This window comes from Barbus barbus (genome assembly GCF_936440315.1).
Source record: "Barbus barbus genome assembly, chromosome: 7".
NCBI lineage: Eukaryota > Metazoa > Chordata > Actinopteri > Cypriniformes > Cyprinidae > Barbus > Barbus barbus.
The window spans coordinates 16564678-16588229 of NC_136735.1; the positions used below are offsets into that span (position 1 = coordinate 16564678).

General features: G+C 36.7%; 1 protein-coding gene across 8 annotated transcripts in view; it reads right to left on the reverse strand.

Annotated features, from left to right (window-relative positions):
* The window catches only part of LOC306873083 (GRB2-associated-binding protein 1-like), a 97520-nt gene that overhangs the window by 19904 nt on the left and 54064 nt on the right, over positions 1–23552 (reverse strand). For 6 of the 8 annotated variants that reach the window (XM_079422102.1, XM_079422104.1, XM_079422103.1 and 3 more), the window contains one exon: positions 2808–3105. In XM_079422102.1, coding sequence (XP_079278228.1) covers positions 2808–3105 — 298 coding nt within the window. Of the gene's footprint in view, positions 1–2807; positions 3106–19158; positions 19308–23552 lie in introns of those variants that run through there. The other 2 variants (XM_079422105.1, XM_079422107.1) reach the window with 2 other exon arrangements.

Genomic DNA, 23552 nt, shown 5'->3' on the forward strand with positions numbered 1-23552 from the left:
GACGAGTGCAGTTTTCTTTCCTATGTTGACATACTTCCTATTGAAACTTTAATGTTTGTGTGTGACATATTAAAGGGTGTATTCAAATCATTTTGGCAATACTGTAATTATGACATATCAATTTAATTTATGGCACCTGAATAAAAACCAAGCAAAAACAGATTCTTTATTCACAATTTTGCTCAAATTTTAAAATCTTTCTTAATTTTCAATGTCTTCTACCAACTTCAAACAACAAATGACTTGAACACACCTGAAGTTATAACTAAGACTTTTAATTACTTCCTAAGAGGACTTGAACACACCACGTCTTAAAAAAAAACAAAAAAACAAAAAAAAACAATAGGCTTAAGCCAAATCACAATTCATATGATGATATGCTTCTTGCTAATTTTGCCAGTTTTTAGGAGTACACTAACAAAGGTTTGCTTTAAAGCTAATATATATGGGCTAATTTCACCAGGTCTTAAAGTTTGTATTGCACAGCATTTTACAATAAACTGACTGAAATTATGTTCAATTATCCAGATATTTTGAAGATAAGATTCTAATCGAGAGCAGCGATGACCATGTTACTTTGAGGGAGAATTAAATATTTGTTTTTGTAAAAGGACTGATTGAGGTTAATGCCACCATCCTACACAGGCCGTGTGAAAATGTAGAGAGAAACCCTGAACACAAGACGCTAATGAAAGTGCCACTAATCCATGACGGTAGGCATCTAGGATAGCTTGTAAAGCTTTTTGTCTATGTTCTTTTAAAAGAGTTTTTCTTTATCTCTGACTTTTTATTTTTAATTCCATCTCTCTTTGAAGAGCCTACTCTCAAGGTCAGTGGAGTGCAGCTAACGGGGTGGCTGTGCGCGTTTTGTACAAGTCTCTCTTCAAACTCTGCTTTCAGTTATTCAGTAAAACACACACAAACACATCACTTGTGCGCACACACATTGACACCCACACACACCCACTCGCTCGCTGGGTGCATTTGACTCTAAGTGCAGGCAGCTCAAGGCTGTCAGGGCCACTTTGTCTCTTTCGGTCTCTTCACTTTTTTTCCCATTTTCCTCCTTCCCTCATTCTTCTCCCCTCCCCGCTCTTGTTTGTCAGGCTTGCTGCTGAATCATCCAAGCCCTGGAAAATCCCCCCTACATATTTGCATTCTCAGTACCCTGTTTAGTGCTGGTGGCTAATAATGCCAGGCTTCTAGGTGCATCAAAATAGACAGTTTAAAACTGCTTGGTCCTTTTTTGATATAATGCATTATCGACACAGCAAAAAAAAAAAAACGTGGATGACAATGTGACAATTCAACATTTGAAGTGTCACAATACCAAATTCAGTAGTACCCATCAGACTTCATGTATTATTGTGGTCTCATACCTTTAGCCAATTACTGCAGATGCATTGATCATGAATATTAATTATCACGTGATGTTCTCCCAGAAGGCTTAACTTTTTAACAAATCAGTTGTGAAGTTGAGAAGTAGCTCATGAATATTCAGTTACTCGACTGGACGCTCACAGTAGGTTACCAAACAAAGCATGCATGGCCAAATTAATATTCAAATATTATGCCTAAATTTAAATGTAGTAGCAAACACACATTTTGTTGACTTGCATATAAAGGAGTGAAAAGCAGGCCAACACAGTCATCTGCACTGTAGAGCCATAGATAGATAAAAAGTAATTAACTATTACATATAACTATTAATATATAATAAAGCATTTCCACTTTGCATAATGGCTTATCCTGACAGAAAGCAAATTTCCTAAATTATGCATCAAACATACGGAACAAAATTGAATGGAAGCACAATAATTCTGACTAACACATACATTTTGCTAATATTTTGCATCAAAGTGGAAGCACTTCAAATATCTTCCCTCATTTACAACAGCTCACTTACAACAGTCATACTCATTAAAACAGTGTTTAATAAATCAAAAATGAAGCTTTTCTTTGGATTTCCCCCTCAGTTTTTGTGCACTGCTACACCCCCTCTCCAACCTCCTTCTCTTATATATTTCCTCTCTCTTCTCGACTGTATCTTTGCAATAAGGTAGCAAAAGTTCACAAAACGGTGAAGGCCAGATGTACAACCACAAGCGTTTTCCAAAGCCATAGCTCAAACATAAGCACTTCCTCATTAGAAACCAACATAAGCATAATTTACCACAGCAGTATTCACAAGTTTCAGGACTTCACATCACTTTAAAGAAGGCCACAGTGAGCCGACAGCATCTGAGATCAATACTGCTGAGCTGATGGAGACCCCGAGGTGCCACAATTAGTCAATCTTAGGGGGACACTTTGGGCTTTGGTACTTCGATCTAGCATCTGCATTACAGTGAATGATCATTATGCCTGCAGGGCCTGGAGGTGCAAGAATCCAAATCATAGATTTGTCAATAAAAGACTTATTTTTAAAATATAAAGTACTTTAATACAGCAAGGACGCACTACATTGATCAAAACCGATAATTTTTTGTAAACCAAAAAAAATTACAAAAAGATATCCATTTCAAATAAATGCTGAATTAACTTTCTATTGATCAATGTAATTGGATACATTTATGATGGCTTTAAGGGCAGGTGTACATGGTGCCACTTGAGCTCACAAACATAATGTAAACATCTTTTGAAAACATTGTTTTACATATATTTATTATTCCATTAATTGGAAATATAATTGGATTTTTTTCCCATCAAATATCTTCCTCAAAAGTACTAAAGAATTATTCAATGAAACCGTTTGAAATCGTAATCATTAAATGCCTTGGTGCGTGTTTGCATGTGACACGATTTACCTTCCGTATCGGTGGGGTTGAAGCCACAGATATCACAGATGTAGCGCACCCACTTGTTCATCTCCTCTTCAGTGTCTGCCACCAGGTAAAAGATCCGGTCGATAGTCTTGATGTCAAAGATGAAGCTGTGCTCCAGGTCCTTCTTGTTGAATGTGAGACCGGCGTCCACCTGCTCGCACAGGTTCAGATCGATCACACGGATGGGCTTCTTGGCATGGTCATTCTTGTAATACTCCAGAACATCTGGGTCTCCTGTCAGCCTCCCACTGCGCAGAACAAACCATCGCTTCTTCCATGCCTGAAAGAAGAGAGGAGAACCATTTGATTCATGCACTACAACATATTTAGAGATTCACATGACTAATGAAGAAGCCACTTATTGAATGCTTCTTCTGACCAATTTTGCTAATATGTACCATTGAGACAAGTCAGTTTACGGCCATCTTGACAGTTTCAGATAAAAGTGTCTGCTCAGACGTGATGACTGTACATTAAAAAGGAAATCAAAAAGACTATATTAACTTAAAGCCAAGACTTCCATTATTACAGCAGCCATACTGACCAATGCAATTTCTCCCACTCTTTATTTTATAGTGGTCCTCATCTCCACATGTATCAAACAAATCTGGAGTTCAGACTGAACTTACAACATGTTCACAGCCCACGAAAAGTTAATCAGACTGGACTCTCTGGAATAGAATGCTGTTATGTAATATTACATGAGAACCGTATCAAATTAACACTGAATAACTGTAGGAAAAGCATTGTGAGATGTTTCAGCCCAACAAAAGTCAGAGCAGGTGTTTTTGTGACACCTGATCCTATTGATCCAGCCACATGCAGTGGACATTGTGGGCTCACTCTGGCAAAACTCCACTCAAAACTCTGTTTGGAGATACTGGCTAAATCCTCTGCAGACAGACTTTAATTTAACACCACCCAAAAGCCTGCAAAGCACTCATGCTAAAAGAGGTAACTGACAATTACAGCTTGATTATGCATGCTTTCTCCCATTTAAAATAGAGGGAGAATGGAAATGCTGGTTTTGTATAAAAAGCAGAGATCAAAATGTCACGGATTGTGACAAAGCGAAGGGGGCAGCAGTTCAACTCTTAGAAAACTAGCCTACATGAATCTATCAGAGGGGTGGATGTAAAACATGGTGGGAACAAAATAAAAGAGGGCAACATGTGAAAACGAAAAGCATCATAAGAATGAAATACATTCATCAGATGGAGGGAAAAACACATCCATTTACAAAAAGATAGAATTAAACTGATAAATAATACTGTATGGCATAATGGTCGACCAGAAAATTCTTATTAATATTCATTATGGTCACACTTTATTTTAAGGACCAATTCTCACTATTAAATAACTATTAACTATGACTTTTGCCTCAATAAACTCCTAATTTGCTGCTTGTTAAATAATAGTTAGTGAGGTAGTTGTTCAGTTTGGGTATGCGGTAGGATTAATATGGTCATGCAGAATAAGGCATTGATATGTGCATACTAATAAACAGCCAATATGTTAGTAATATGCATGCTAAAAAGTAAATAGTTAATAGTGAGAAAAGGCTCCTAAACTACAGTGTTACCTTAGTTATTAATAAAATAATACACTTGAATTAAGCACTTTTTTTTTTTTTTTGTAAAACCCATCCTGAACATTAAGCACTAAAGTGCTTAGTGCTTAGAATTAAGTGCTTAGAATTAAGCACTTTTGAGTAATTTCAGTCAAATAACACAGTAATCGAATACTCCAATTAAACTACTAGTTAAAAATAATGACAAGCATGTGATATTAATATTTTGTATATTTCACAGATATTAAATCTCAACACAAGCTAAAAATATTTACAATAAATCAAGACTTAAAAATATGAAATATAATAATTTTCACTTATTTTTTTAATCTTGATTTATTTTGAATTTTCTATGTAAATAAATCAAATGTCAGTTGTAGTGAAGAGTACATTTAATTATTTCCAGAACACGATTCAAAGATGATTTGAATAGTGTTTTAACTAGAAACTTAATCCATTAGTTGGTGCAGAATGAGTACTTGATTAGCTGGTTACTTGTGCACAGCCCTAGTAGATATTCATATTCATTCAAGTTCCAAAAAGTTTTTCTTAGATTTGCCATTAAACTTCAACAGACCACTCTGTCTTAAACAAGATTAGGAAATTAACCCTGAGGAAAAGATCACAGGCTTCTGTCATTAAACCGCCAGACTGCCAGGAATCTCAATCTGTGTTGTTTATTTTTTACCATCAGGTTTGGAGGGGATTAACAAAGCCGTACTTTACCCCCTCTCACCCCCTCTCAGCTGTTTTTCCATCCACAGGGTTCTCTTTGTTAGAGAGCCAAGCTCTGGCCCTCTGGATATCACCCCACCGCACGGCAACACAAGAGGCAACAGCCCCACCATGCCAAACCAAACACACACACAACATGACACTCAACAACTGATCAGCATGATAGACCTAATTGTGCGATGTGACCTAAATTTCCCAATGAAGTATCATTCGAGCATCATGTCACCCATATTAAATTTGGAAAGCTCAACAGTCTCAGGCTGAACGTTTCACTCTGCTAACATTCTGATTGCAATACAGACTCAAAATTAGGGAAAACCAAATCGGATGGAGTGTGACAGGACAAGTCCTACAATTAACAGCATTAGCTTTGCTCCTCTACTACATAGTAGGTTATACCAACACAGAGGTCTCTTAGATTCTAGCCGCCGCTTCAAAACAAAGCATTCGAAGCTCATATTACACAGATAGTGTGTGCATGTGTATGTTTACTGGCAGGAGAGAGCCCCGGCTAACCTGTCGCCCGGATCAGCTTACGTGGGTACAACGACACAGACGGAACAAAAGATCTTCCAGAGAACTGCTTCAGTGAACCGTGAACATTCAGGAGAACTCATGTCAAACTAGAAGAATGTCGAACTTTAAATCAATAAAATGGGAAGGAAAAATTGAATAAACTATTTTTTCATCCAAAATCTATTTATTAAAAAAATCATACCTACATGAAACCATAACAAATTCAAGTCATAGATAAAAATGTCTTGAATACATTTTTGTGCTTCTTAAATTAATGTACATTAATTTAGATATAAAAAAAATAAATAAATCAATGTGGTGTCAAGAGCTGTCCTAATATCATAAAGAAAAAAAACTCATTAAAAGGATCAAATTCTTGAAAAGAAAGCCTTGAGTTGTTTGACATATTGCTACTGTTATTATTAAGAAGAAGAAAAAAATGCATTATAAACATTTGAAAAGCCTTTGTCTGCAAAATCAAGTAACATGATGTGACCAACCAAATCATGTGTTCTGTGGTGCAAACATCAGAGAAACATGCAGGAAAAAAAATGGAAACTTATATCAGAGAAGACCGAGTTTAAGAGAGAATAAGTCTTAAAATTTGACCTCCTGATAACATAGCAAAGTTACTTTAGGTTGTAAAATGTCTAAAATGGTACAATCTCTAAAAATGTAATGAATAATTATTGCACTGCAAATTTCAATAAAATGTTTTTGTTTTTTAAATGATTAAGATTTCTATACTCAAATGTATTTTAAGGTGTATGGGAAATATTGACTGAACAATTTACATTTACAGTCATTCAATTAAAAAACATTGAAACTATAAAATAAAATACATTTGAATACAAAGATCTATTTATTTATTTTGTATTTTGGACACTCATATATGTCCCTGACCCTTCAAGTAAACTGTACTCTGTCCAGGCAAGAGAAAAATAGCTTTAGAATAGACTTAAACAGCTTCTGATTTTGGCAGCTGCAATAGAGAAATCTAAAGGGGATCGAAATTTAGGATAAGCAATATCTTCATTTCGGAGGAAAGAGGCCAAGTTGAATGAGCCATAAACATCACTCTCTCATTTGTGCACTTTCTCTCTCACTTACACACAAGGCTGGTATCTAACCATCACACTCGCCTTTGTCAGTAAAGATGTCCTCATTTCAGACAAAAACACTCCCACATGACACCAACCTGGCCATCCTGCCCTGGTTTTGTAATGCATCAATCCTACCTTGAGTCCCGGCTCCTGAATCCAGCGCAGGCACAGAGAGTGTAGTGTTTAGCCACCTGTGGTAAGTGTCTGTTCCATTTTTGTTTAATGTCAGTAAGCCTGTAAGAGCACATAAAGCCAAAGACTCTCAAATGAAGAATAATCTGAGGAGAAGAGATGCTCTGTTTCCCAAACAACACGGCCAAAGCTGGTCACCTTTAGATCCTAAAAGCATCCAAACTGACCCTTTTGCAAAAGTCCCATGCACTTCTGCAGAGTTTCAAGATCAAGTCCACATCTCGAAAAGTCCTTCAGCTCCAGAAGTAGTACGTAAAATGAACGTGTTTGTGTATAAGGAGGGAGAGGGAGTGGGGACAGGGTGGGACGAAATTGAAGAGGCCCCTCCAAGTGTGGCAGCAGCTGTCTGCCTCACGCGCACGCACGCACGCACACACACACACACACACACAAGTGTGATGCATACAGAGGCATAGGGCCACAGTGTCACTGTCTTGACTTAACAGAGATGCCATTGAGGGACAAACTATAGGGGAATGCCATCCGAACTGAATCACTGACTGGTCAGTCTAGCTGCGGATAATTGACGTAATCAAGCGCAGCAGCGGAAAAGAGATAGAAAGAAATAATGTTTTGAAAAAATGCCAAGCAATGTGAGACCACAAGCTGTTGCTGTCGTAGCGAAACGGCACGACTCGCATAGACAGCCAATGCATCAGCATACATTTCTCTCATGCCTAAAATTCCAGGTGCATTACCCTGCAACATATTTTAGATGAGGTGCAATCACATGGGGCTTTCTAAAACATGTAGACAAAGTCTTCACTTCACAACATCATCATCTACTGTTTTCATCATCATTGTTTGAAATTATTACACGTCACATTGGAATATGTGGTTTTGAATGATAAGAAAATAAATGCATCACTGAGAAATAACAAATCTGAAAGAGGCACAAAGGCTTGGAAGTGAGAGAACTTCAATTAGAGGAAGACTGGTAAAATAGAAGGATGTTACACTGCTGATAAATGTGTAGTTCATAAAACAACATACAACTAGAAAATTAACAAAGATATAGCCTAGTACAAGCACAACAGGTTCACTGGAAATACATTTGTGTGATGATATTTCTGCAAAATCATATTACGATGTTTCTTGCAAGTTTTGTGACAATGAAATGTCCAGTGAGCGGTGCTAAAAGCATGCAAAGCTTTACCCGAAACAGATGAACATGAATCTGGCACTGTTTCATTACGTTGGTTGTTGTATGCATCGCAATAGTTCGAGAATGAAATGTCCGTTGAGTGGCGCTAAAAGGTTAATACTCTATTGCGCTTGAAAATAACTTAGCACCTACACCAAGCCCAACCGACAGTATTAACAACACCAAACGTGAGATTAAAACACATTTGCTGAAGCAACCATGCCATTTTAGCTTGCTTCTACGCGTTTTAAAGCTCTTTTATTGTGACTCGTGTTGTACAGGGTGTATAACAGAGTGCTCTGCATTGCAAATGCAATGCTTACCAGGTGAGCTACTAAGCAAGTTTACCATTTCATACATATGGGACAGATTATGTGACACAAATTTCAAAATGCATTCGTTTGCTGAGGTAAAACCAGGCCGTAAAGTACTACTGTGCAAGGAACCAGCAAGGTATAAGTATTTATTAATAGATGATCTGCCCCCAATAATCATAATGTGTGTGAAAAGGAATAAAAGTGACACTAGTGTTTATTTCAGCTGGAAATGCAGTCAATTGTATATAAAGATTATGCAAAAAATGTAGGTAGAAGCACATATTTTGAATGAGCCTATGTTGTTTAAATAATCCGCTTCCTGTGCATTTTAAAAGTTTGAACTCAATTTGAGATGTGTGATATTATTCTTGGTTTGAGTATATATCACACACCAGTAAGATGAGATGGTTCAGTGTTTGTGAACACTAGAAGAGAGTACAAATTAGATCAGTGGTCTCTAAGGAGACCAGAGCTGGAGAGTGTGAGAGAACTGACAGTTGGATCATTTGTAAGTGTGAGATCGTTCTGAAACAGAATAACCGTGACATGTTCGCATCTGCCTGCCAAAGCCACTCCATCTTGACTGTACAGTGAAGAGCACCGCATATCATGCATGTGCTAGACCCATAATGTGAACTTTACCGGAGAGCTACTTGATGTGTGCATTTAGGCAATGTGAAAGTTACATGGTGAGAAATATCAATTCTGCTAAAGCAGACATCAGATCATCTTTGCCTGCATGCCACCCCACACTAACAAAACAAGAAACAACCCAGAAAGGAAAAATATTGAACACCAAGTATGTGTAAATCTGGGCAATTTTTTTATAAATTAGCATTACATTTACACTAAATTATTATTATAAATTATTTTGGTAACACTTTAGCATAGGGGGACCAATTATCACTATTAACTAGTTGCTTATTGATAAGCCTATTATTAAAATATTGGATGTTTATGAGTACTTATAAAGCACATATTCTGCATGACCATATTCTACATCCCTAATCATACCCAATACCTAAACTTAACAACTACCTCACTAACTATTAATAAGCAGCAAATTAGTATTTTATTGAGGCAAAATCACAGTTCATGGTTTGTTAATAGCGAGAATTGGACCTTAAAATAAAGTCTGACCATTATTATTTGATTTACAGAAAAAAATAGTTTAAAACAATGGCTGAAACACTTGATATTCACCTACAATGAAGTAACTTGCATTAATTGCAATGATAATCACCCTGCAGTAAGGCTGCACAATTACAGCTGCCACAAAAATTAGGGATAGGTCATGAGACTTCGGCTTAATTGTGACATTTTGGTAAATCCCTAGTTGCATGCTCTTTCTTTACTGCAGATTGTGACAAAAAAAGGTTTCTGAGTTTCTTCACTAATATTTCCAAACACTAAGATCTGCTCAATGTTATTCATTTAATTCTTTATTTTATATGATAGGTTTGGTTACAAATATGGTCTTATTTTATTGACTGATTGTTTGTTGTTTTGGGTCATGGGTCTATCTGATGCTCATTATCACTTTGTGGATGTGCATATATAAGATCCGTAAAGTCACAAAGCCGGGGCAGAGAGGAGCAACAATAATGTATGATATGTGGAAAAGTATGGTAAACACATTGCATTACACCAAATACACAAAATAATGTTCTTCAATGTGTCATTTTTTCATTGGTCACTCCTTAACAGGACTGAATCTAACTGGCTTCTTTCTAGCACCATCCTATGTAACATGAGGAAACAGCCCTGTGTGTTTGGGTTGAAAGGCTAGTTACCGACGGGATGGCAGCAAAGTGCATAATAATAGAACTGGTCTGTTCAGACCTGAACACATGAAGACACACATGTGGGCACCTCCCCCTCGCCATCTACTAGCTCTCTGCATGACATCATCTCAGGTCTCATTCCCATCCAGCTCTTCACGCTAGAGCCCTGTCTTTAGGTCACCCCATGCACAGTAAACAGGGCTGTCAGTGCCAACTAAGCCACATGCAAAGATGACTCGTTTCAATGGATTTGGATTGGCAGAACAAAGTTGATTTTGCACTCATTAAACAGACCAATCAAGATGGCAGAGATCTAACAAGATGGCATCACATGAATGACCTCCAGCAGATACAATGAAGTATATTTGCGGTTAATGGTGCGTCGGTGTTTGTCAAACCCAGACAGATGTGGTAGATAAGAGGAAGAGTGGGATATCAGGTTTGATCACAGATATAACAAGCTATGAGAGCATGTGCAAGTATGCATATGTTGCAGCTGAAGTGCTCCAGCGTAAAGAGGGGTGTGTCAGGATGCCTTTCTGCCAAGAACACGCTGTCAGCTACATGTCAGGGCAAAGCCCAGGTTGGGTCACACCTGCCACTTGTTTGTTCATCATCCAACTCCTGCTCTCTCACTTTCTTTATTTCCAGTGACAGCATGAAACTGCAAAACAGCCTGGATTCCTAACTCTGTAATGACGCAGTATGTCGTATGTCCTTTTATAGTGACGCTTCAGCTGTATCTTAGAAAGGAAACTTCAGTTAGAGTGTTTCCCATTTCCCTATTAGTAAAAATAACAGCCTGACAGACTTCATTGTCAGGTACTAGTATTCAGCTCACAAGAGGCCTGCAAGTTTTTATACACCATTTTAAAGGTGCCATAGAATTGAAAACTGTCTTTACCTCGGCATAGTTGAATAATAAGAGTTCTGTATATGGAAATGACCTGTATATAGTGAGCCTCAGACAACATTGTTTCATCCTTTATCTCGTGAATAAAAAAAGACCACTGAAAAATAGGCGAATCAGAACATAACACCGACTGTTACGTAACAGTCGGGATCACTAATAGTTATGCCCCCAACATTTGCACATACCCACCCATGTTCTAAGCCAGGCGCCGAACCATTCAGAAGTTCTGCAGATATTATGAAGAAATACGAGTGAGGACAACAGCGAAAATGGTAGATCATTGAAATAAATGTTATGTTCCAGGCTGTGCAGGGGATGTGAAGTGCAGGGATGGGTTGGTGTCTGTATTCAGAAAGGCATGGAAAACAAAACACATTCTAATAAAATAACGCGAGTCACTAAAGGGACATGGTTAGCTGCTTGCTAGCGCTAGCCTGTTACAGTACATAAGATTTCACTTACCACATAAAGTAAAGAGAGATGCCTGAGGATGATGGCGAATGATTTACAGATCCTGAGCACCACTGACAAGCATCTGATCTTGTAAAATGTGTGGTAAGTGCTGCCGCCTCACAGAGCTTGTACGATCTCAAAACTGAAACTAAAAAAGTGATTGTGCATTCCAAAGCAGTTTCAATGCCCTGCATATTAATAACGGCTCCCTGATGCCCGCATTTTATTGACGGTAATTTTACGGTAATTTTTTCCCTTACCTAAGCCACATACCTTCTATGTAGATATCAGAGAACAATTTAAAATATTGTATCAATGTATTCTGTGGCACCTTTACTACCATTTTTGGTAACGCATTATTTTAAGGTGTCCTTGTTACACATTACATGTACTTACTATAATAATAACAATAGATTATGCATAATTACATGCAAGTAACCCTAAAGCCTGTGTTATACTTTCCGCGTGTGCGAGTCCGCTAGAGTATGCGTGACGTAAAAATCGTCATCGGCGAGTGTGCGTGGAAGCTCTGAACGGATGCACCTCCCTTTTTGATTAGAATGATTTCTAAACCGTTTCAAATCACATTTTAAAATTATAATTATGCCTCTCAAAATTAGTGTTTTAAATAAATGAATCTCTGTTGAGCATCTGGTGGGACTCATTTCAAAAGCATAAATAATAATAAAATAAAATAATAAAATCTTACTGACCCCAAAATTTGAATGGTACTGTGTATGGATTTTCAACCCATTCTAACTGATGTTTCCAAGGCATAACAGCACATGATCCATACATTTACACCATAGTCACAATGAGAGGTTGTGGCACAACTTGAGTGCCACAACCTCTCACACACTTTCTCACTCTCGTATCCTAATTGTTGAGCTCTGCTTGAGACATTTACATGATACTTTGTTCTACATAAACTTTTGGTTTCAATGCTGAGGCGTACGTTACCCATTTGGCTTGTAATGTTTCAATAGAGGGGTTCACTTTAACAGAAAGTGTCAGATTTGTTTGTATTGCAAAGTTTCTACTGCAATGCTGTGATACAAAACATTTATCTACACTGTTAGAAACTCTGATGAAAAGCCAGAAGCAACATGAGAAAAAAATCATTAACACCACAGGCTGGTATTAAACTGGTTTACACAGAAACAATGTCTTTGACATCTAATATTCGCCTCTCAAAACGAGTCTTTCTTGCTCTGTGATCTCAGATGCATCATACTGGAATAAGATCAGTGCAAACAAACGTTGTGCTTGATAGCCCTTTGTTGGCCTCAGCAATAATGGTTTCCCTAATGCCTTTCTAAAACTGACCACATGACTCCCACTTACAAGCACTTAAAAGCATGATAGAAAAAAAAAAAAAGTTGAAAAGCAAAGTTTGTCAACACAAACTTTCCAATGTTAACTTGACACAGTCTGAAGGGATGCAGGTCATGTCAGTTTCTATTCTTAGGTGGTTTTAAGATGGAAGCTTTCTTAGTCAGAAAAGCCTACAGTACTGTATATAGATTAAGCTGTATATAGATTACAACTATCAAAAAAGAAAACTACTAAAAGAACTTCATACAGCAACTAGCACTTCTCTTGGAGTTTACCTAAGGACGGAAAGCTCATATTCGTAAGTGGTGCACTGGTTCTGGTTCATTTCTCCTTCAAAAACTAAAAAGACAAGAAAAGAGAACTGAGAGCAGCTGATTTGACTTCCCATTTTCCACATACTGTTTCAAATCAGTGTCAACATGTTTTGAGCCCACAACCAGCCACTTGAGGTTGATTGTCTAATCCAAAAAAAAAAAAAAAAAAAAAAAAAAAAAAAAACTGCATTAAAACTGGATAATGTCATGGTAGAAAATTACTAGCATATTTTCTGTTAAATTTCCTTTAACCCTAAAACCTTACAAAATGCAGTGCTTATAGGGATGTGACAAGATCTTGCAAGATCAAATGCGTCTCGCGAGAATGTGACGATATCCTTGCAAAACATTTTGCAGTGTTTACATTAGAGCTGCGCGATTAATCGTTAAAAGACTGTGATCTCGATTCAAACACCCACACGATCTTATTCCTGAATGACAATGATTCAGCTATGTCTATTATGACTGTTTCACATCGCGAGTGTCAGTGGATCGTGAGAAGAACGTTTTGTCGCTGCTCATTTACATGTTGTTTATTACTGCATATAATTCATTAAAATAGAAGTTTAATTTCATAAAGTACAAGTTGGATTTCAAAATGCACCTACATTTTTTGCATTGTGTTTTTCAGTTGAATAAAATACTATTTTTCCCTATATATTTCATCATTGAGGTTTTCTTGAAAAAAAGTCTAAAAATCTCGCCTCGTCTCATTCTCGTGGGATAAGTGTCTCGTCACACCCCTAATTGCTTAATTCAAAATATGGGTCAACACCTGTAGAAAAACAATACAGAAAATTCCTTACACAGTACATCCAAGCCATATTCTTCAGGAATATGAGCTGATGCCCTCAGGTATGAGATATAGGGTACCAAATTGTAAGTTAAATAATATAAATTCTCATTAATTTCATTATCAACAACATTATTGAATAATAAGAAATTATCTGTGAAATGTATTTAGTGTGTAGTGAAATAGTCAAATTGTTGATTTTTTTTTTTTTTTATAATTTTGTAAAGTTGACCTGCTCTCTTGATTGTAAATGTCTCCTTATGGAGACAATTAAGGACATATGATGATGCAATGGGGCTGTATTTTTACTGAATTTTCTTAATGTTAGTGTTAGGAATATTTCACCCAAAAATGAATAGTTTAAAACTCATAAGATTTTCATTCATCTTCAAACACAAATTAAGATATTTTAATTAAATCTGACTTCTGTTCATCACACTTTTTTGAGTATAGTCCTGAGTGATACTGCTGAGAAACTGCAACGTGCTGCAACATTTTTTAAGGTGCATATGAAACACGACAGTCAAGCACTGGATATTATCAAATGTAAACAGTTGTCCTCTACCCAAAAAAACAAAGTATTCTAAAATAATAAACTGCAGTTACTGTCCAAAAAGCCAGTAAACTGAACATCATCTTGCTGTTTTGAAATACAGATTTTTTTGTTTTTAATTCCTGATGTTTAAGGTTGTACAACAGTTCTAGGATCTCTACAAAGCATTGTAAATATCAGACCAAACCCCATTCCACATCACAACCATGCAAATCACTCTGAAGTCCCCTAGGCTGTAGAGGAACAATGCAGTTCTTGAAGGCGTTTCACTCTGGCGCGTCAAGAGTTTTTGGCCACCCTGGCCTTGCTAACACGGAGCATGAAGAGAGGAAGACTAGGAGGAGGAGAATCTACAAAGGCCTTCTGTGTTGTTCCAATAGCTCTGGAAAATCAGCCTTTGTTATCTGTGAGAAAAACAAAACAAAAAAAAAAGATCTCTGCGATACAGCTGTGGCTATTTTAATGTCCTCACTTGTGTCACACTAATGCGCTATTAGTGACGGGCACTGATGTTCAAGCGGTGCGCTTCGACCTCATCACATTGGTACATCGTCATCACGGTCATCATCTATGGCATGGAGGAGGAGACCTTTGATTTACTGTCCTTATCTTGCACCCTTGTGATGACTTCAAAAGCAAGTGTTCTGAAAGGCACCGCTGGCCTTGCAGAATGAATAGCTGAGCAGACTCTTCTATTAAAGACCTACACAGTATCGATGAAGCAGAAAGAAGAGTTCCCAAGGTCTTTCTTGCTGCATTCCAACTGATAAAATCTCCTACTCTATAAAGTTTAATTTTATTCTGCATGTTTTTGGTTTAAGGCTTAACAGCTAAAACAGTTCAGTCAAAAATCTACAAGAATAGGAACTCACTTCATTTCTTACCCAGTGATCAAAAAGCAGCCTGGTCAGTCTAAACATTGCTTATTTCGAATGCTGGTGTAGAAGTCAGGATGCAGGATATTTCAGATAATAACTCAATATCTGGAAAACTGGACTGCATAAAACTAATCTGCACTGGAAGCAGATGATGCAATGTACATTCAATTGTTGGACATCCCATTCAGACTCAAGGAACAATACCGTTCAAAAATTTGGGGTCTGTTTTTAAATTTTTCATGTTTTTGAAAGAAGTATCATCTTATTAAGGCTGTGGCTCGGTAAACACTGGGACAATAGATCAATCAATTTATAAATCGTCACCACTGGTATTTATCAACTACAAGCCGTTTGATTGAATGCCGCCAGTAAAAGGGAAAGAATAGCAATGCTCGGGCAAACCGCTATAGAGCTGATGTCACGACAGAGTTAGAATCGGTGAATGCGAGTGAACAAATGAGTCGCTGTAGAAACTGAATACTTCAATGTTTGCAGTGCGCTCAACACGAGAGACAACGCAAACGCAATGACATGAAATAAAACGTCCTCATGTATTAAAGAAGAGTGACTTGATTAAGTGCTGGAAATAGCGGCGGATGGGCAAAACTCTGAAACATGTGCAGTCACACACAAGAGTATTGTACAAACTGCACTTCATAATGTTTAGACAGCTATAGAAGAATTCATATGTTCACCTTTTTATATATATTTAACTTACAGATCTCAGCTTAAGTTTCGCTTCAGTTTGTATTCTATTCTATTCTATCAGTTTAAATAGTTTGTTTTGATAATATATTATGTTAGGGCTATATTATATACCTGATAAATAATTGACCTTGTTTTTGAGTCTTTGACTTTGAGTCTCTTGCTCATCAAGGCTGCATTCATTTAAAAAATACAGAAAAAACTGTTATATAATGAAATATTATTGCAATTTCTAATATTGGTTTCCTATTTTAATACCTATGCTATAAAATAGCATTTATTCCTGTGATCACAGCTGTATTTTCAGCATCATTACTCCAGTCTTCAGTGTCCCATGATCCTTCAGAAATCATTCTAATATGCTGATTTATTATCAGTGTTGATACTGTTGTGCTGCTTCATATTTCTTTGGAACCTGTTACTTTTTTCTTTGATTCTTTGATTAATAAAAAGTTTAAAAGAACAGCATTTATTCCAAATAGAAATATTTTCTAACAATAGAAATCTTTACTATCAATTTTATCCATTTAACACATCCTTGCTGAATAAAGTTTATTGAACTTTCTTTAAACTTTTTTAAAGTATCTTTAAAAAAAGCAAGAATTTTTTTTTTGAAAAAAATATTTTGACTAAACACTGTTTTTTTTTTACTTTTTATTTTTTTTAAATATCACAGGTCCCAAAAAAATACAGTATAAAAAAAAAAAAAATAAATAAAATAAAAAAGCAGTTCAAATGTTCCAACATTGATTAAAAATCAGCATATTAGAATGATTTCTAAAGGATCACGTGACTCTGAAAATACTGCTTTGCTTCACAGGAATTAATTACATTTTGAAGTATATTAAAATAGAAAACATTTATTTTAAATTGCAATAATATTTCACAATATTATTTTGTGAAATAATATTCAGTATCGATGAGCATAAGAAACTTCTTTAAAAAACTTTATTGATCCAAACCTTTGAACTGTAGTGTATTGTACAGTAAAAATGTTCTCTCTTTAACCTAAAACGTACATCATTTAGTTACATCAAGGGTCAAAATATAAATAGCACATTAAAGTTAAAAGTTACACACTTTTTTGTGCGTGCTGTACAGGTCTGGTATAAAGAATGCTTTTGCTCAGGTGCCTGAAATGCCCGCCCAAAAGAGAAAAGTTTTGCTCAGCAAGAAACAAAATTAGAGGGAACATTGCTCCCACGGGTCCTTAAATTTGATACAACTAAATTGAAGGCCTTAGACAGTTTTAAATATGTTAAATGGCATAAGAAATCATTTTTCAAATTGCCTTAAATAGTTTTTTTAAAATTCTGCAAATACCTTGTAAATAGTCAAATAAAACTCTTTCCTTAATATTTGTTGATATTTGTGTATTGAAAATGTTTTTGATTGACATTTATGGTCTTTATTTTATTTGGGCTAGTTAAATTAATTTTCGGGCTACCAAAATCTGAAGTGTACCTGCCCGAAGGGCTACCAGGGTTTCAGAAATTTAGCGAGCCCTGATGTGTAACTACAATTATAATGTGCTTTAATGTGTGTGGCATCTAGACTAATATTAGTCTGTTTCATTCTTATTCCGAGGTGAATCTAGCCACCCAGTCTGTATCCAGATTCGAAGGTGGATCAACACCCAGAGATGACCCCTACAGCCCTGAATGTCAGCAGAGACCATGTCAGCTAGATGAGCTCCAGAGACAGAGCTCCTCCGAAGACCTTGTTGGCCATCGGGACAAGACCACGAGAACCAGACAAGTCCTCTGCTCAATCTGACCTGTGTTGCTGCCTAGAATTAAACCACGCAATGTTGGTTTCGTCTGGCCACAGGAGAACTGCCCCCCGACTGAGACTGGTTTCTCCCAAGGTTTGCTACTCAATTTCTGTCATCGATGGAGTTTTGGGTCCTTGCTGCTGTCACCTTTGGCTTACTTATTTGGGGACACTTGGCTGATTACACAGACATTACTGGAAGAGAGCTGAAATGGATGATGTCAACACTGAATCACAAATTAACTGACTTTAACTGGAAAAAATGACTTCTTATTGTCCTCTTGCATTATTGACAAACTATTTTAACTATTGTAAATATTGAGCCAACTAAAAAATAACAATTCAGATAACACTGAAGTCAGAAATTGACTGAACATAAAATTTCTGTGGTACTAGTTACTAAATAATTAGTTGAAACCGCTTGAAATTGTTTTACAGTGTATGATGCTCAAAAAACTAAGCTTATTCATTTTGTGGAACCCATGATATATCAATCTATTCTGATTCCTTCTGTCCAATAGTCTGCAACATATTTTGCTCTGTCTAATACATCAAGCTTCCAATAAGATGTTAGAAATCCTGATAACACTTTAGCATATGGGACCAATTCTCACTATTAACTAGCTTATTATCATGCCTATTATATATTGATATAGGCTGTTTATTAGTACTTATAAAGCCCATATTCTATACCCCTATTCCTATCCGAAACCTAAATTTAACAACTACCTTACTAACTATTAATAAGCAGCAAATTAGCAGTCTATTGAGGCAAAAGTCATAGTTAAGGGTTTGTTAATAACGAGAATTGGACCTTAAAGTGTGATCGAAATACTATATTCGGAAATAACAAATCCTATTTGGTTTTTCAGGTATCCCTCCTGTTTGACAACCCACAAATCAACATATACATTAATACTTTCACAGTAGTACCAATCCAATGGTCTGAGCCCTTTTCAATTCATTTATTACAAAAATAAAGTGTCATATTCTGACCCTTGACCACAGTTTAGTACAATGCACAACGACTTGACTCTCTAACTAGAGGCCAACCTAAGGGTACACTGCTTTAAGCAAACACCCTGAACCAAGACGCCCTCAATTCAGCATGGCACCACAGCAAGGCTTTTAGAAAAAGCAAGACAGCATGGTGTGAAATTGTCCTTTACTCCAAAGTATTCATACAGACCAAACCCGAAACAACCCTTCAAGCGTCAACCCAGACCTTAAAGCAATCAACAGTCAGTAAGCTTACCTTTCAAATAAAGTTTTCAACGGCAGTCAGGGCAAAGCTGAGAGGGATGTGTCTGTTATGTGTAGCACAAGTGAGTCTTTATCAAGAATACCAGTCTTTTTACATAGAACTCTGGAGGGACCTCTCCCACCTCTGACTTCCTGTTGTATGGGTAATCAGGCCCTCCCAGAACGCCTTAAAACCATGACCACTAAATCAGAGGGGCTGGGGTTGACTGAAGGCCGAAGCAGAGAAAGGGTGCGCGCGCAAATAAACAAACACGCACTCATGCTGACAGAACACTTCAGAAAGAAAAAGAAAGCTAATTTTTGAACTTTTTGTGGGGGTCCTCAAGTCACAAAACTTTGAAGTTAACAAAAAAAAAATACAAATAAAAAACTAAAACTACTATGGTTGAACCACTGATGGCAGATGGAGTATTCTGACTATATTTTTCATACTTTTCTGGACCTACACAGTGTAATTTACCTAGCAGTCAATGTGACAGTCACAAGCCTCCCGGTGAAGGTAATCTTCTGTGCAAAAATATTTGACATGTGTTATCAAGAATTAAATGCCTAGACTTCACAAACCACAACAATTTAAAATATGTGCATCCACTGAATTTGTGGGGGTGGGGGGATGCTTTATTCCAGTAATATATTTCAAAGCAAAGATTTTTGGCAGAACATTCTGAAGCACTCAAGCTCTGCCCCCTGATCAGCTCACCAGCCCATTACAATCTAATGCTTTCCAGGCCTGTGTAATCTAATCGAATGAGAGAGTGACCCACCGAATGAAACCATTACACAGCGATTCTCTTAGCTGAACATAAAGACAAGACAATTTAAAGGAACAGCTTTAGTGAGATTTATAAAGCACCTGCCATATTATGAGGTCACCTGCTAAATAGCTTTTCAGGGATGGAGCAATACAGGTTCTCTCATCTACTTTCAGAAATTTCTACATTCAACTTACAGTTTTTGGACTGACTTGTCACATTAATAAAAAAAAAAAGCCCAGAAAGTGCTTCTCTTTGCTTTTCCTGTAGATTACAAATATTATCATAATAAGTACACTGCACTATATTCATTGCAGCTTGTTTGACCATATTTTTAAAATCAGTACTAGGACAGTAGATGTTAGAGATAGTTCAGGCTCAGCCAAAAAGACTGCACTCACCTAATAAGAAATGTGCACCTGCATACTGCTTCAGTCATGTACAAAGTCACAAACGTTCACTTTCCACGTGTGTCTCTTTAGCCTGGTGATGTTTTATGTGAATATTATCATCACTCTCACCACCTGCAGCTTCAACATTCACCTGAAATACATGGACACTACTGCTTGAACAGCCAAAATCAACTTCAACCGTAAAAACAACCCAGACAGAGTGAAGTCAGCCAGTGATATGCAAGATTCACCCTTGGACCCTTAAGCAACATATCATGGATAATTTATTTTTTGCCTAATAAAAAAAAATAAAAAAAAATAAATCACAATAATCTGCTTTATCATCAACGTGTGAATTTATATTAAATTACATATTATATTACTGTAGCAAAAATTAACAAATTAGCCTAAACATTTCCCTTCTCTGTTTGGTTAGCATAGTGCTAACTGGTTAAAAAGCTCTTAACTGGCTGCATTTTTCTCATTTTGACAGAAATGTGATGAACCTCCCTTTTCCCCCTCTGACCTGCACTGCTTAGGATACTGATAAAAAGTGCAGGTTTGCTGCTTAATAATAGTTAGTAAAGTAGTTGTTAAGTTTAGGTATTGGGTAGGATAAGGGATGTAGATCATGTTCATGCACAGCATATGCTTTTTAAGTACCAATAAACAGCCAATATGTTAATAATAGCCATGATAATAAGCAACCAGTTAATAGTGAGAATTGGTCCCTATACTATCGTGTCAGGACCGCTTCCCACGTATCGACGAGGACACGAAAGGTTCAGTAGGCTTTTTGCTTTACACGAATGGTTATTGTCATGGTGTAAAGAACAGAAACTGCTCTTTGTTAATAATTGGAATCTTTTCTGGGAGCGTCCTAGGCTTTTCCGTGCTGATGGCCTGCACCCCAGCAGAGTCGGAGCGGAACTCCTGTCGGACAACATCTCCAGGACGCTATGCTCCATCTGACTAGTAAGCCAATTCTCAAATAACTACTATGATGACTTTTGTTCTAACCACTAAAAAGATAGAAGTACTTGTGTTGTCCAATCTATACAGACTGTGTCTGTTCCCCGAATAGCAAGGTCAAAATATAAATTTAATGCAGGATCTAGAAAAAATCTGATCATGATTAAACCAGAAAAACGCAAAATAAATGAACAAAAACTATTTTTAAAGCTTTACGGAAAACAGGAGGTTTAACTCATTCGAAATATGTTACACTGTTAGATATGCAAAAGAAATCTCTCTTATCTCTTGCTCTGGCTACTGTGTATGCACCGCCAGGGCCATATACAGATTTCCTAAAAGAATTTGCAGATTTCCTCTCAGATCTATTGGTTAATGTTGATAAAGTGCTAATTGTCGGAGGTTTTAACATTCACATTGATAATACAAATGATGCGTTAGGACTTGCGTTTACTGACCTAATAAATTCTTTTGGAGTCAAGCAAAACGTCACCGGGCCCACTCATCGTTTTAATCATACGCTAGATTTAATTATATCGCATGGAATTGATCTGACCGATATAGATATCGTACCTCAAAGTGATGATGTTACTGATCATTTCCTTGTATCGTGCATGCTGCGTATTACTGAAATTAATTATATGGCTCCGCGTTATCGTCCAGGCAGAACTATTGTTCCAGCCACCAAAGACAGATTCACAAATAACCTGCCTGATTTATCTCAACTGCTCTGTGTATCAATAAATACACATGAACTAGACAAAATGACTAGCAACATGGGCACTATCTTCTCTAATACATTAGTAGCTGTTGCCCCCCTCAAATTGAAAAAGGTTAGAGAAAAACGTACTGCGCCATGGTACAACAGTTATACCCATTCTCTCAAGAAAGAAACTCGTAATCTTGAGCGCAAGTGGAGAAAAACTAACTTGGAAGTTTTTAGAATTGCGTGGAAAAACAGTATGTCCAGCTATAGACAGGCTCTAAAAGCTGCCAGGGCAGAGCATATCCGCAAAATCATAGATAATAACCAAAACAATCCAAGGTTCTTATTTAGCACAGTGGCTAGATTAACAATAAACACACGCCACCCGATCTAAATATTCCCTCACAGTTTAATAGTAATGACTTTATGAATTTCTTTACTGATAAAATAGATAACATCAGAAATACAATATCAAATGTAGATTCTACTGCGTCTAGTATTTCAGCTTCATTCATCGCACCCAAAGAAAACTGCAGTGCTTTACAACTATAGGACAGGAAGAGCTAAATAAACTTATCAGTGCATCTAAACCAACAACGTGTTTATTAGATCCTGTACCCACTAAACTACTGAAAGAGTTGTTACCTGTAGCAGAAGAACCGCTTCTCAATATTATTAACTCATCGTTATCTTTAGGTCACGTCCGAAAAAAATTCAAGCTGGCGATATTAAGCCTCGTATTAAGAAACCACAACTAGATTCTAATGAACTGGCAAATTACAGACCTATTTCAAATCTTCCGTTTATGTCTAAAATTTTACAAAAAGTTGTCTGCTCAATTGTGCTCCTTCTTACAAAAAATTATCTCTATGAAGAATTTCAGTCAGGTTTCAGGCCTCACCATAGTACAGAAACTGCACTTGTTAAAATTACAAATGACTTGCTTCTTGCTTCAGACCAAGGCTGCATCTCATTGCTAGTACTACTTGATCTTAGTGCTGCGTTCGACACTATAGACCATGACACACTCATAGATTGATTACAAAACTATATTCAATGGCAGGCTTTAAGATGGTTTAGATCCTACCAGTCTGATCGCTACCACTTTGTTCATTTAAATGGGGAGTCATCTCAATTATCACCAGTAAAGTATGGAGTACCACAAGGATCTGTCCTAGGTCCTCTGCTATTTTCAATATACAGTACATGTTGCCTCTTGGTAATATTATTAGTATTATTAGTAAATACGGGATTAGTTTTCATTGCTATGCTGAAGATACTCAACTATATCTCAACAAAACCAGATGAAACTTCTAAACTATCTAAACTAATAGATTGTGTAAAAAATGTAAAAGATTGGATGACCAATAATTTCCTCCTATTAAATTCAGATAAAACAGAGATATTACTTATTGGACCAAAAAACAGTAGACAGAATCTCTTGGATTACAATTTACAACTAGACGGATGCACTGTTACGTCATCTAAAGTCAAAAATCTGGGTGTTATATTAGACAGCAACTTGTCCTTTGAAAATCATATTTCCCATGTTACAAAAATAGCA